We start from the raw sequence: 15453 nt of genomic DNA, 5'->3' as shown, positions 1-15453 counted from the left end.
AAAAAAAATACAAATTATAAGAGATATGTCTCTGAGAGGAGAAAGAGGTAGATCTAATATAAGGGGAAATATAAGTGATGTAATAACAAAAGTTGTCAAAATTACTATTTTAAAAAAGAAGAAGTGGTTACAATTCTTTGATTCTTTAGAAGTTCCTCAATTGTACTTGGTAGAATCATAGTATCAGCCACATTCCTGTTGACCTTTAAAAAACAAGCTTGCCAGTGCTGGAATTAGTTGAGAATTCTAGTCAAGGGAGCAGGGAAGGGTATTTTTCTCTTCTTCTCCCTTCCCCCAACCCTCAAGATTAGTGGCTTCTTGTGATGGAGCAATTCAGCTCCTAAGACATCCAGAGTCCAGCAAAATGAAATCCCAGAGAGATCTGTTAATGCACAAAATTGAGCTATGCAGAGGAGCAGACCCAGGGATGGCAGCTGAGCAAACTGCCCTCCATCCAAGAATGAATAGAAGTGATAACAGAGCATTGAAGTGCCAGTTATGAAGTGCTTTAGCCAGGAATATTCCCTACATATACACCTCTCTTTTATAAACTTTCTCTAAATGTTCACTTTTCCTACTGGTTTTATGTGAGTTTCTGGATGAGTGAACCTCAAGTTTGTGGAAGGAATGCTGTTCTTATCATGTCATTTCAATGAATGTGTTTGCTTTGGATTCATTAGATAAGCTGGCTGCCAATTGAAAGTAAAGACATAATATTGAAGTTGGGGGAGCTGTGAATCAGTACGGCAATTTAGAATTATGCAAATAAAATGTCTAAAATGTCCCTTTCCTTTGAACCAGAGATTCTATTACTTTTACTCCAAGGAGGCCATTGATAAGAAGAAAGTTCCCATTTAAATACATTTAAGTATTTATAGAATCACTTTTTACGATAATAAAGAATTAAAAATATAGAAGATACCTGCTGTTGGGAAATGAGTAAACAAATTGTGCATGTGAATGTAATGGATTATTACTTTGTTGTAAGAAATATTGAATGTGATGAATATAGAGAAGCATGGAAAATTCTTTATGAACTGATGAAGGGTGAGATGAGCAGAGTAAAGAAATCAATATGTACAATTGATACAACCATCTATACAAAAAACAAAAATGAATGTTTCACAATTATGAAGAAAAGCATGATTTGAAAGAAAAAATATGAAAAGACTAAATTAGTCCATTCCCTTGCAGAAGGGGAAGGCCTACCAATGTTGTATGTTTGCATATATTTTTAGGTTTTTAAAATATATTGATCAGTTATGGTGACTTTTTCCCTATTTTTATTTTATTTTTTGCTGAGGCAATTGGGGTTAAGTGACTTGGCCAGGGTCACACAGCTAGGCAGTATTAAGTGTCTGAGACAAGATTTGAACTCAGGTTTTCTTGACTTCAGGACTGATGCTCTATCCACTGAGCCACCTCACCACCTCTATTTTTACTTTTTAAAAATATAATTTGTTATATGGGACAGGGCAGGAGGGGAAGGCATGCTGAGGGATATTCCTCTGAAGATGTAAAAAGTAAAGGGCATGATTAAAAACTTGTTTTTTTAAAAAAGAAAACAACGAGCTATATAGTTTTGAGAGGATGGGCCTGTAGACTATCTAGAACCTGAGGTAACTGTCCCAAAATGAAGGTTAGGATTTAAAGCTGGAAGGAAACTTAGCTGTCATCATGCTCAACTCCCTAATTTTACAGGGAGAAAACTGAGGCCCAGAGAAATTAATTGATTTGTCCTGGTGTCAAATGGAATATTTTCCCCTTTTGGGGCTGAGAGAAGAGAATTTGTTCCTCAATTCCCATTTGCAAGGCAATGGCCCACAGTCTTTTATTTGATTTTATTTTGCCTTGTATACTTCTCCAGTTGTTTCATGGGTATAATTCTTGTCTGCTCTACCAGATTTTTAGTTCTATTCTTTTATTCCCAGAGGATTGTGTCTGTCCAATTAAGATTTGTTGTCTCTGTGTTAGATTTATATTCATGTATTATCTCCAATAAACCCTTAAGGATAATAATAAGAGCTGACATTCACATAGACTTTAAGCCGTGCAAATTCATTGTATATATGTTATCTTATTTGATCTTCTCAACAGTCTTCTTTAGTGGACAATTATAAGCCATGTAGTGATCAAAAAGAAGGAAATCACTTCTCAGCCTATTCCAGCTAAGATGAGGTACAGAAGGAGAGAGGTGATAGCCCTCCTGTATCTGTGGTGATCAGACCACATCTAGAATATTTATTTAATTCTTATTCAGTCAGTAAGCCAATAGTCAACAAATATGTAGATGGTACAGTACATAGAATATTTGGGCCTGGGGTCAGGAGGACCTGAGTTCAAATCCAGTCTCAAATTTTACTGGCTTTTGCCTCAGTTTATTCATCTATCAAATGAGCTGGAGAAGGAAATGGCAAACCATTTCAATGTCAATACAGCAAAGAAGAGATAACATATCACTGTCTATGAACTATCAAATTATGGACAGATAAATTGAAAATAAGAGAAGGGAAAAAGGACTTTGAAAAAGCTGAAATGATAATAAGCTAGTATTTATAGGTGACTTTCATGTATTACATATCTCATTAGATCCTCATAATAACCGTCTGAGTAGGTGTTATTATTATTCCATTTTATCAGAAGGAAAGAAATTAAATAATTTGGCTAGGATCACAGAGCTAGTTAGTGTCTGTTCTCCTGCACAAGGAGGTTGACCAGGATAAAGAAAAAAAATGTGAGACCATTATTATAAAACCATCAAGTGAGGAAACTAGAGGGGGTTAGCCTGGAGAAGAGAAGACTTGGGGGTGACAGCTGTTTGAGTATCTTCAGAAATGTCATTAGAGGTGAGGGATTGGTCTTGTTCTTCTCAGCTTCAAGAGAAGAGCCAGGAGTAGTGGAAAGAAGGTGTAGGAGCAGGTTTCCTCTCCTTGTAAGGAAACTTGGAGCTTTGGAATGTGGAATGGGCGGCTTCCCCAGGCAAAGAGAGGGCTTTCCTATACCGGAGGTCTTCAATCATCAGCTGGATGGTCATTTGGCAGAGAGGATTCTGGTTCAGGGATAGGGTAGAACAGATGGTTTCTGAGGTTCCCTACAACTCTTGAGATTCTTAGATTCTGTGAAATAGGAAAAGAGAAGGCAAGGGAGGGCTTACTCCCCACAGTAAATCAGCTTGAGGAGTAGGCACCTTGTCTACACAAAAGCATTTAGGAGAATGTGGGGTAGTTCAATCTTGGGGAACAGTTCAACTTGGCTCAACTTTGGAATATGTGAAAAGGTAGCATGAGATACATTTAATAGGTAGATTGGAGTCAGATTGTGGAGGGCTTTGAATCCCAGGGTCAGGAAAGGGGGAAAGCACTGAAGGTTTTGTCAATAGTGACATGAACATAGTGAAACAAAAGGAAAATAGAGAGGTAGAAGTGTGAAGGATCATGAAAACGAAAATAATAGTGAACATTGATATAATTCTTTATAATTTGTAAAGTACAGTGGACTCATTTGATCCCTATAACAACCCTGTGAGCTAAAGTGCTATTATTTTCAAGAAGAGAAAACAGAGATGTTAACCAGGATCACATAACTGAATAATTATTCAAGATAGGATTTGAACTCAAGCTTTCTGCCTTCAAGCCCAGGAGTTACAGAAAAGTCCAAAGGCTTTACAACCAGTCAGGAGCCAGTATAATACTTTAGAGTTTCAGTGGTAGCAAGAGAGTGAGGACAAATATAAATAAGCTTGGCCACAGATTAAGGGTTAAAGAGTTAAATAAAGATTCTGGGTGACTCAGAAGATGCATTCAAAAGAAATACAGAAATTGGGAATAGGGCAAGTTTAGGGAGATGGCCTCAAGGAAAATGCCCTTTTTAGTCTTATGGAACAATTCTGGCTATGGGATTTTTACTAAATAAGGAAAATACCACAGTAAAGTAAACTCATAATTTACTAAGTTTTAGGGGAAACCCTGGATGATCTAGCTTTTTTTTTCCCCTATATTTCCAGCCTCTTGCTTTGTTTCTTAATTCAATTCAGTCTTCAGCCCGGGACTCAGAAGCTACTTCAGCCTGCCTCCCACTCAGGAATTCCCAGGGAACTAGGTCAGTATATTAGCAAGCCTACTAAGGGACTGTAAGGAGACTATCAACCCAAATCAAAATACGTCCTGCCCTCAAGAAGTTTATAGAAGTAGATCCAGACCTCAGGGAATTTACTTTTGAATGGGAAGAAGGCTGGTTATTACAATAAGTTTATAGAAAATAGATAAAAGGTAGCTGAGTGGGTAGATTTTAACAGCTGTGGGGTATGAGAAAAGGTCTCCTGTGGAATGCTTTTGAGTCTATCGTTGAAGGAAACCTGGGAACCCAAGAGGGGGAAGTGTGGAGGGAGTCTTTTTGGAAGCATGGGGACAGGTCAGTATAAAAGCATAAAGACCAGTCAAGATGTAGGGTTTGTGAAGAACAGCAGAAAGCCAGTTTGGTTACATTGTAGTGTTTGAATAACAGGGCCAAAAAGGTAGGAAGGACCCAGGACCCCGAGTTTGGGACCGGGCTGTGTCAGTGACTCAGGAACTCTCCGGGGAGTGAAAGTCCAGCCCTTGAGCACACACCAGCCCCGTGGGAGTGTTTGCTGGTGGGAGGTATCGGCATCGGGCGGAGCTCCAGAGCTGCAGCCTGAAATCACCAAATATAGACATGCAGCTGGCAGTCCCAGCCTCCTCCTTCCTAGTACACCTGTACCGGCTGGCCCCACCTGGGTTTCAACATCCACCTCCCTGCCCCACTCCCAGTCAGGCCACCCGTCTGAATGACACATTCTCTGGGGTGATTTGCTACTGGCTGCCTTAGAGGAAATAGTTGCTCTAACAGCTGGCTGGATCCGTGAACGCTTTGGGGGAAGGGGAAGAGAAAGGAAGAAAGCACCCATTTTAGTCTGCTCCCTGCTAATTCTTAAGAATCATCCCCTGCCCACACACATGCTCACCCCTATTATGCTTTTGTCCTCTGAAGGTGCAATGGTTTCCATATAATATATTCAAAGAAGTCAGTTATATTGAAATTATTATCAATTTTTTTTCAAGTTCATAGGTCCCATGTTAGGAACCTCTGATTTTAGAAGATCTCTAAAATTTTGTTCAATAGACATTTATCTCTAAGGTCTTTCTAGATCTAATGCTGTGTGAGCAATCAAAGGTCAGGGACTGAGCAACCTTGAGGAATCAGAGTAAAGGATTGGGAAATTGGGGCCAGTTATAGGGAATCCCAGTGTCCAACAAAGGCCTTCACATCATTTCAGGGTTGATTGGTTCATTCATTTATGGACAAATATAAATTCCCTAATATTATATGCTGCAGCTATTATCTGCTTAGTGGACTGTCCATTAGATTTCACAATCCTATTAAGTTCTTCTCAAACTATCAAGTCTCCATATATCTCATTTAGGTGATAATCATCAAAGGCCTCCCTTTACCCTTTGTTTTCATTCTAAACATGGGTGGGAAGTTAGGAGAATAACCAAAATAGGGATTAAAGATAAGGCCTCCACACCAAACTAATGCCCCAGGTTTAGGAGAAAGGCTGCAAAGAACTCTAGGAATCTAGTCCTAGTTCCCTGGAACAAGGCATCAGGTCTGAGAGACCAGATTTTTTTTCAACAACCTGCTCCACCCTCTGCCCTCCCCTCCCTCCTGTACCCAAAGGGATTTAGGAGTTGGAGTCTCTGGGGGAAATAGAGATGCAGATAAGCCTTAGGGATAGAGCAGAGACTGGAATGTGGAGCCCAAGCCAAGGATACCCTAAAAAAGAGAATTGTAAAAAATTCTGTTTGAGGAGTTTTGAAAAATAAACAGAACCTTTCCACACTGAGTGAGTTAAGATTAACTCCATGGAAACAAAAAAGAAAATCAGTTTCCCTTTGGAAAATTTTTTCATCTTCACACACAACACTGTGGTGTTACAAGGGCCTCAAGGACATTATTATTTTTTTCTTTGGCACTGGGGAAGAGGAGGAGGAGGAGCTCAAAAATGTTATATTTGATACTCTTCACCCCCTTCTAGGGAAGCAGGTTAGGGCTTTAGTATTTGAAGATTAGATGTTTATTATCCTATTGTATCAAGCAATTAGAGGGAATTAGGATTAGATCAACATAAAAAAAACATAAAAGTAAAGGCTTCTATCTCTCAATTTTCATAGTATAAATTTTTTCATCACTATTAATCAGATCCTCCCAGGATTTTCCATTAGATTCCATATTGAGGTCCTTAGTAAATAAATGGGAGGTCAAATATATTCCATATCTCAAGTAGCAGGTCCTTAGGCTATAAAACCTGGACTGGGTCTTGATTTTCAACTACAGAGAACTGGGTTATCCTGGAATAGTGAATTTACTCTTCATTGAGCCTCATTTTCCCCATTTCATACTCTTCTGGTATGTGGTGAAAAAGAAGTATAAAATAGCTCCCATTTATTATTAAGTCAACAAATATTAGTGAACACCCCTAGAGTATAAAAGTTCCATCACAAACAAAGCTTTTTGGGACTCAAAGACGCAAAGACAGAACCATGTATAAAGATGGCAGAGAGAATAGCAATAGGAGACCAGAAAACAACATTCATTCCTACTCTTCCCTGACAAGCTCCTGACACTTTGTTATTATTATTAGAACAGAACTACAGACTATTAGAATCGGAAGGAACCATAAAGGCCATCTAATCTCCAGCTTGTTAAACTGTGAGTCATGACCTAATATGGAATCTTTCAATTGAATTCGATGGTCGTGAAATTATGATTTATTCTCAGTAAATGTTTGATTTGTACACTTATTTTATATACCTATATACCTGGGATCACCTAAAATTTTCTCGAGCAAAAAGGGGTCAAGTGTGGAAAAAGTTTAAGAAGCCCTGATCTAATCTAATCAGCTAATTTTATTGATAAGGAAACTCAAAACCAAGAAAATGAAGTGCCTAGCTTGTGTCATAAGGCTAACTGGTAATGGAGCCTAGACTTGAATCCTAGCTTCCTTCAAGCTTCAGATAAAATCTCACCTTCTTCAAGGAGCCTTTCTCCCATTCTCCTCTATATTGGTGCCTTTTAAGATTAATTCCAATTTATCCTGTTTGTACATAGTTTTCATGTTGTTTCTCATATTAGATTGTGGATGCCTAAAAAGCAGGAACTGTTTTTGCCTTAATATCCTCAGCTCTTCTCATACTGCCTGCCACATGGCAGGTGCTTAATAAATGCCAGTTGATTTGACTTCTGACTCTCCTAGTCAAGTGTTCTTTCCATTGGGTGGTTTTCTGATTTTTAATCCTTACATTTCAAGTGGCCAGAAGCTTTAATAACAAAGGAAACAGAAACTACACAGTTCAGTTTTCCTTTCAAATCCTAGGCTCTGAGGATTTGTCTATGTAAAATCATGCTTTCTCTTTGGTTTCTTTGACAAATCTTTGCAAAAATAGGTCTATTTGGGAAAGGAAAATGAGAAATTTGTACTGAGAATAAGTGATCTATATAAAATGTATATAGTTATACAAAATAGTAAACATTATAACCTAAGCATAGGGGCCTTTTTTTTTTTCTCAGAAGTGAATAGATTTTTGAGTATACCACCATCTTTCCCATCACTCAGGTTTGCAGTCTTTAATAATCTCCCCATCTATATTCAATCAGTTGCTAAGTCTCTTTGATTCTATTTCAACTACCTCTCTTATCTGTTGTTACCAGTTTCTATTCACAGGGCCACCACCCTAATTCAGGGCCTCATCATCTCATCTAGATTAACTGGCATTCCCGCTTCCAGTCTCTCCCCTCCCCAATCCATCATCCACACAAAATAATCTTCCTGCCAAAATAATCTTCCTAAAAGCACAAGTCTATGTCATTCATTGGCTCAAGAATCTTCAGGAGGCTGCTTGTCTGCTTCTAGGTTGAAATACAAAATACAAACTCAACTTGGCTTGTAAAGCCTTTGAATCCCCAGAATTTAGCTAGTACATTATACTTAGATTCTTTTTTTCTTCAGTTGTTTAACATTCCCTCTTCAATTACATGTAAAAACAATTTAAAACATTTTTTTGAGTTCCAAATTATTTCTCTCCCCTCCTCAATTCATTGAAAAGGCAAGCAATGTGATACAATTTATATATGTGCCTTCATGAAAAACATATCATATCAATCATGCTGGGAAAGAAAACACAGGCCAAAAAATTCCATGAAAAAAAAAAAGTAGAAAGTATTATGATTCAATTTGTATTCAGACTCCATCAGTTCTTTCTCTAGAGGTGGATAGCATTATTATTTATTTTTTTCACAAGTCCTTGGAAATTATTTTGGATTTTTGTATTGTTGAGAATAGTAAAATCATCCACAATTGATCATCCTAACAATGTTCCTGATACTGTGTGCGATGTTCTTCTGGTTCTGCTCACTTCACTTTGCCTCAGTTCATATAAATCTTTCCAGGTTTTTCTGGAAGCATTGTGCCCATCATTTCTTATATCACAATAGTATTTCATTACAATTATATACCACAATTTGTTCAGTGATTCTTCTATTGATGAACATTCTCCTCAATTTCCAATTCTTTGCCACCCCAAAAAAGTTGCCATAAAATTTTTTGTATATAAAAATCCTTTTCCCACCCTCCCTCTAAAAAAAAAAAAAAAAAAAAAAATCTTTCTATAGAAGGGTAATTGTTGGGTCACAATTTTATAGTTTTTTTAGGCACATTTAAATGATTCTTGATAAATGCTCATTGAATTGAAGTGAGATGACCTGGAATCCTTGGTTAAGGATAAACTAAGAGATAAAACGGCAATGATAGGAAAAGGTAGAACTAGGTCTGCACATCCATTAAAGAGTTGATGCTTTCCATGCTGAGTCTCCAGTCACAGCTTTGGAGACAGATTGCTGACTCCAGGGCTTGCTGGCAAATAAATAAATAAATACATGGTGAACAACCAAAAAGAATCCTCATGGCCCATGTCCTCCTTGAGGGATGGGAGGAAAACAGCAGCTAGGAATAGATCAGGTGAAAGGGAAAAGGGAGAGTACTTCCAGGACTATTAGAGAACAAAGACAATGTTAAGTTTCATTCTTTTTTCCTCCTTTGACCCAACGTAATTTTCTGAAATCTTAGAGAAAGCTCGAGGACAGACTAGCTAAAGAACTGTCTCATTCAAGGAGTACGTAAGGGATTCAGTGTTACAGGCTGGGAATCAGAACTCCTGGGTTAGATTCCTGGCCCTGGCCCACCAGCCTGAGAAAGTGCTTTTCCTTGCCTCAATATCCCCAGTTGGCCACAGGATTAAAAATTAGGTGTGGGTTTATTCCTTTACCTGGAGGTATAAGTAAAATGAATAACCAGAGATTTTCAGATTAAAGAGGTTTTATTCTTTAGATGCAGACTTCTTTGGAGAAAAATAAGGTAACTCCAGTCCACTCTTCCCCATCTGGCCAATTGGGCAGGAGGAAGGGAGATTATGTTCTCGGTCAGGATGATGAGCCCATATTCTGTGACAATCTGCTTTCCTGTCTGCAAGGACTGGACACGTCTGTCTGTCTGTGTCTGTCTGTCTTTCTCTATGCATTGTCTGCGAAGTAAATGGGTTTATTGAACTGTGTTGGAAGAGAATAAATGATAGGGCTACGGGACGGGAGATTTGACGATGGCAGTGCCCCAGATGGGAGGGGACCCTCATCTCCCTGCAGGGGTGAAAACGCGAGCTCTAGCAATGAAGTGTGGATGAGAACATGTTCTTCCTTCCCACTCCAACGTGCATCCGCTGCAGCTCTCTCCAGACGCTGGATGGGTTATAGCTGTGAAAAACCTTCCCAGGCTGTGGGGATGATTAATGCCCAGTGAATTCAGCTTGCTTGCTTTTCCCTTCTTTCTTTCCCTTCCTCTCTCTCTCTTCCTTTGCCTTTCACAGTTGCCACCTTCCTTCTTTCAGGGTTTGGGATAGAGGAGTGATTGTTCTCCGCGGGATTTCAGTGGAGCTGGGCTCCGAAGGGGAAACGGTGCCCTTTCCATTGTTTGGAAGAAAGGGAATGTGATGGTTTTTAAAGGCCTCCCAACTCCCTCAGATCTGAAACTGGCTTCTAAAAATCTGCCCCAAACGCAGGAACGCAAAGTCTGTTGTATGGAGGGACCCATTAAAAGAAGGGCCGCCTCCCCCAGCCCCACCTCAGCTCCTTGTAACCCCGAAAATGTTCTCCAGCTTTATTTTAGAGACGAATCCAAAAAACAAAGAAGGATTTTGGAAATCCTTTGGAAAACCCCAGTTTGCCTGAGGCTCTCTGCAGGGCCCTTACGGGGGAATCGCTCCGACCCAAAGGCACGGGTATCCTAGGGTGAGGCTCCTCTCTGGCAATCTGGATCCCCTCCCCCACAGAAGGCCGGTGGGCGCCCCTCCTGCGGAACGGAGAAGGGTGGGGTGGGGGCTAGCCACACAAAGGAAAGGGAGCCCCTTTTGTCCGAGGCCCCTGCAGAAAGCCAGACCCATCCTGTCTCTAAAATGTGGGGGGCCCTCTCACGGGCCCGGAGGGCGTGTGTATCTGGGTGTGGGTTTACTCTCATCCTTTCTTCCTCTCCCCATTTACTGCAGACCCTGGGGGCAGGAGCAAGAGCTGTCACCAAGGAGTGTAAAAAGGGGCGTCCTGGAGTTTTTTCCTTACCCTCCGCCGGCTCCCCATTGAATTATTAGGGTTCCCTTGGTGCAATACGGAGGGGGGAGGGGTGGGGATCGATTTCGAGCCTTTTGCAGGTTCCGCCTGACATTCCAGGCCGCAGCCCCCACCCCCACCCCTCCTCCTTTGCTGTATGCAGGAGAAGGGGTGGGGGTGGGAGCCGGGTGGAGGTTGGGGGAAGGGAGGAGAAAAAAAAGGAGGGGGAATAGGAAGGTGGGGAGCGAAGAGGCGGAGTCTGGTGGCGGCGGCCCCACGTGCCCCGGCCGGGCAGCCCAATGGACGCTCGTGTTTCGGAAAGATCTCCATATATGGCCATGTTCTAGGGCTGCGCGCGCCGCCGCCGCGCGCTCGTGCCTCGCTCGCCCTTTAAATACCGGCGGAGGAGGTCGAGCACTATCTCACTCAGTGGTAGCCGGCAGCACTTGTAGGCTACTGTGGACGCTCCCTCCTTACTTGGCCCCTTCCCTCTCTCCCGGCTCCAAATTCTGAGACTAGGACGGTTCGCAACCTCAGGTAAGCGGCTCGTGGCTTCTAAAGGAGGCGGCGGTGGATAAAGGGCCGGGGCCGGGGGCTAGAGTGTTACTGCGGTGGGGCGGGTTGGGCTTTGTAATGTGTCCCTGCCTCCTCGGCCTTCCCTTCCCCCCGCCCCAGCCTCCATTGCTTAGGGACCGGGCGGGAAGAGTCTTTTCTTTGGGCGTTTGCCTTCCCCTCTCCCACCTTTCCTCCCTCTGTGTCTTTCTGTGCCAGTCGTGCGGGCCGACCAGGCCCCATCTCGGGGTTCGTTATTGAGCCGAGAAGCGCGCGGCACCTCGGGGGTTAACTCCCCTCCCCCTGTCCGCTTGTCCTTGCTCGGGCCTCGTGCGCCCCCCATACTCGGTGGGGGGGCAGACGCAAGGCGGAGCCTGTTATCTGGGACAAGGGTGCGACCCTGACCCCCTCTTCCCCTTCGCCCGCCCGGCCGGCGGAGCAGGTGGGCGTGGCCGAGAGGGACGAAGGCTAGCGGGGATTGGTTCGGGTGGGGAGGGGCAGAGGAGGAAAGGTAAATTTCAAACGGCCGCAGAAGGTGGGGGGGCGGTGGGAGAGGAGAGGAACGGGGTTCCGGCGGAAGTGAGCGCGCGTCCGTTGGGGAGTGGTGATGGGGTGGGGCCGAGCGGCCGCGGCGGCTGCGCGCGGCGCCCCGTGGGGGTCGGATGGATGACGTGGGTGCCCCTCGCGCCAGCCCGTTGCCGCGCTGCCAGCTGGCGGGGGCGCGTGCATTGTGCATCCTACTGGGTGGGGACCAAGGAGGCAAAGCTGCTGTATCGTGCGGTAGGGGCACCTCAGCCTTGGTGCTCGCCCCCGCCCCCTTCCCCCAAGCAAAACAAAGCGCTAACCTACTGGGCGGGGGAGGGGCTGCTCAGGCTAGGAGTTTGTGAGACACAGAGCGAGGGGGGTTTTCCCTTGGTGGCCCCGAGAGGAGGAGACCTTTCTGTGGTGGGATTTCTGCGCATTAGGCGGAGCCCCGGCGGGCATCTGGCGGCGCTGTGCTGAGCCTGGGTGATGGTGGTGATGAGCTCACGGGAAGGAGGGGCTGCAATGCAGCAGCGCCGGTTGGGGAGCCGGCCGCTTCCTTCCTTGGCAGGGGCAGCGGTGGTGCTGCGGTGCCCCAGTTATTATCCTAACTCGCTCCCCAAGAACTGCCATGGAGCAGTGCTTTCCTGGGCACGCTTGTATGCCTTGGACCTAGGGCGGGGGCAAGTGAAACGCTTAAGTTGATTATGGTTTAAAAGGAAATGAATGGTTGACTATTGGTAAGTGGACTAGGAGTAATTGGTTACATTTATTTTGACATTCTCCTACCATAAGACTTACATTTTTTTTCATGTGTCTTGAACAGATTAAACAAAAATGGAAGAAGAAATTGCTGCTCTTGTCATTGACAATGGCTCTGGTATGTGCAAAGCTGGCTTTGCTGGGGATGATGCTCCTCGAGCTGTGTTCCCCTCCATTGTTGGACGCCCAAGACATCAGGTCAGTGAAAAGTATCCTTGACTCCGTTGCCTTTAAAGACATTTTAAAAATCTGATTTGCAGCAAGTGTGTAAAGATGTTGTGTCTGATTCAGCTTTTTCTTTTTAAACCAGGGTGTCATGGTAGGAATGGGGCAGAAAGACAGTTATGTTGGTGATGAAGCCCAGAGCAAGAGAGGTATCCTGACTCTGAAATATCCCATTGAACATGGCATTGTTACCAACTGGGATGACATGGAGAAAATCTGGCATCATACCTTCTACAATGAGCTTCGTGTAGCCCCTGAGGAACACCCTGTTTTGCTTACAGAAGCACCCCTGAACCCCAAGGCCAACAGAGAGAAGATGACACAGGTATTTTCAGTCCATTGGTTTTGAAGTATCAACACCATCTGTTATACAAGCCCTTTTTTGTTAATTCTAAAACCCAAGTTTTTCTTTCGATATTTCCAGGGTTCTGTACCTCTCCTGGCATTTCTTCCCTGAAGTCTCAAGGTTTCTTCTTTGTGTTTCTGCCTGCATTCTTTTCTTTTTTTTTCCACACATCTAATTTGTTGCATGTTGGCATGTGGTGTGTGTGTGAAGCATGGATTAGTTGGCGTTCTTGAACTTGACTAAACTAGAAATTTTCTTTACTTTTCAGATCATGTTTGAGACCTTCAACACCCCAGCCATGTATGTTGCAATTCAGGCTGTGTTGTCTCTGTATGCCTCTGGTCGTACCACTGGTATTGTTATGGACTCTGGTGATGGTGTCACCCACACTGTGCCCATCTACGAGGGTTATGCCCTTCCCCATGCCATCCTTCGTCTGGATTTGGCTGGCCGTGACCTGACAGACTACCTCATGAAGATTCTGACAGAAAGAGGATACAGCTTCACTACTACAGCTGAAAGGGAAATTGTCCGTGACATCAAGGAGAAGCTGTGCTACGTTGCCCTGGACTTCGAGCAGGAGATGGCCACTGCTGCTTCATCCTCTTCTCTGGAGAAGAGCTATGAGCTTCCTGATGGCCAGGTGATCACCATTGGCAATGAGAGGTTCAGGTGTCCAGAGGCCCTCTTCCAGCCATCCTTCCTGGGTAAGGCGCTTTTGGAAAATAATGTGGAATATATTGGTCAATCATTCTTGACAGCCTTAAAAAAAATTATGAACTTTGGCATGTAAAACAAGAGGTAGTAAACATTTGATTATTGTCCCTTAGGTATGGAATCCTGTGGCATTCATGAGACCACTTTCAATTCCATCATGAAGTGTGATGTTGACATCCGAAAGGATCTGTATGCCAACACAGTATTGTCTGGTGGTACTACCATGTACCCTGGTATTGCTGACAGAATGCAGAAAGAAATCACAGCCCTGGCCCCTAGCACAATGAAAATTAAGGTAAGTATGCATTGTCCCATTATCAGCTACATCTTTTAATAAGCTTAGGACAATTTTATTTCTGAAGAAAATTTTGTTAAAATATTAAACTTAAATATTTTTGTTCTTCTTCAGATCATTGCCCCTCCTGAACGTAAGTATTCCGTCTGGATTGGTGGTTCTATTCTGGCATCTCTGTCCACCTTCCAGCAGATGTGGATCAGCAAGCAGGAATATGATGAATCTGGCCCATCCATTGTCCATCGCAAATGCTTCTAAATGGACTGCTAGTAAATGCTACGCATTTGCTGCATGAGTATTCACAAAGTAAAAATTTGCCCTGGCAAATAATACACCTCATGTTAGCCTCATGAAACTGGAATAAGCCTTCTTCGAAAAGAAACTTGTCCTTGGGGAAGTTGTAACTGATATTAGACAAATATCAGCACTTTTTAGATTGTTGAACCGTTACTGATTTGACCTCGTATTCAAGTTAACAGTTGTTCCCTTGGTGTACATTTTAGCATACCTTGTACATATCTTTGATCTAAACCCTGATACAGGTCACTTCATTTTGACAGGTAATGCTACAAGTTAACTTCTATAGAGATGACCTGATATGGCAATATAGTATTTGGCTGGTTGACACTCAACAGCTGTACAGTTTAGTTCTATAAAGCATCAGATCTGTACAGGGTATCTAAAGGTCAGATTTCCAGCATCTAAAAGAGCTGACTTACAGAATTTCTCTCCTAAGGCTGGCAAGAGTTTATTAAATGTGTGTTATATCTTGCCACCCTCCTAGCAAGAATACATATTGGATCCAAGCCTTAGGAACCAGTTTTTTTTTTCCTCTTAACCCACTGTTTCCCCCAATGTCATGGGGCTAAGTTACTCAACCTTGAGTTGCAAAAAAAAGTTTGCATTTACAACCTGTAAATTTGTGCATCTAGTTAATTTATGTAAGATTTTTGTACGTTGCCTTAATGTTCTCACATGACAGTAGAATACCAAAATTTGTAAGTCATCCTAAGAGTTGAGAATTGTAATGCCCAACACGTCATTGTGTAAGGAAAAATAAAAGTGCTGCAAGTAAACTGAATAAAGGTGTTTGTATTTTTATTTAAGCTGAAATATGAACTAAGTTCATAATGAAAAGCTTGCAAATATTGCAATATAAATTCTTACTCTGACTTGTGCCAATCAATTGCCACTAGTGTGCTGTCATGAACAAAGTATGGGTATTAAACTTGATATATCTAGTTTGATATTATTGGATAGTGGTAGAAAGGCTCAACAAGAAAAAGACAATGTAATTCCAGTTGCTACACTGACTTAAATGGTTTTTTAAAATACCCCTCCCCACATCTATAATTCACTTGCACAC

At 42.7% G+C, this 15453-nt stretch overlaps 1 protein-coding gene across 1 annotated transcript; it reads left to right on the top strand.

Moving 5' to 3' along the window:
• Positions 1-11046: 11046 nt before the first annotated feature.
• Positions 11047-15168, top strand: ACTG1 (actin gamma 1). Its single transcript, XM_031965627.1, has 6 exons — positions 11047-11205; positions 12569-12702; positions 12815-13054; positions 13344-13782; positions 13906-14087; positions 14202-15168. The coding sequence occupies exons 2-6, from the start codon at positions 12580-12582 to the stop codon at positions 14343-14345; spliced, it is 1128 nt and encodes a 375-aa protein (XP_031821487.1). The 5' UTR covers positions 11047-11205; positions 12569-12579; the 3' UTR covers positions 14346-15168.
• The last annotated feature ends 285 nt before the right edge of the window (positions 15169-15453 follow it).

This window comes from Sarcophilus harrisii, chromosome 4 (assembly GCF_902635505.1).
Source record: "Sarcophilus harrisii chromosome 4, mSarHar1.11, whole genome shotgun sequence".
In the NCBI taxonomy this organism is placed as follows: Eukaryota; Metazoa; Chordata; class Mammalia; order Dasyuromorphia; family Dasyuridae; genus Sarcophilus; species Sarcophilus harrisii.
This window is presented reverse-complemented; position numbering and strand designations above follow the sequence as displayed.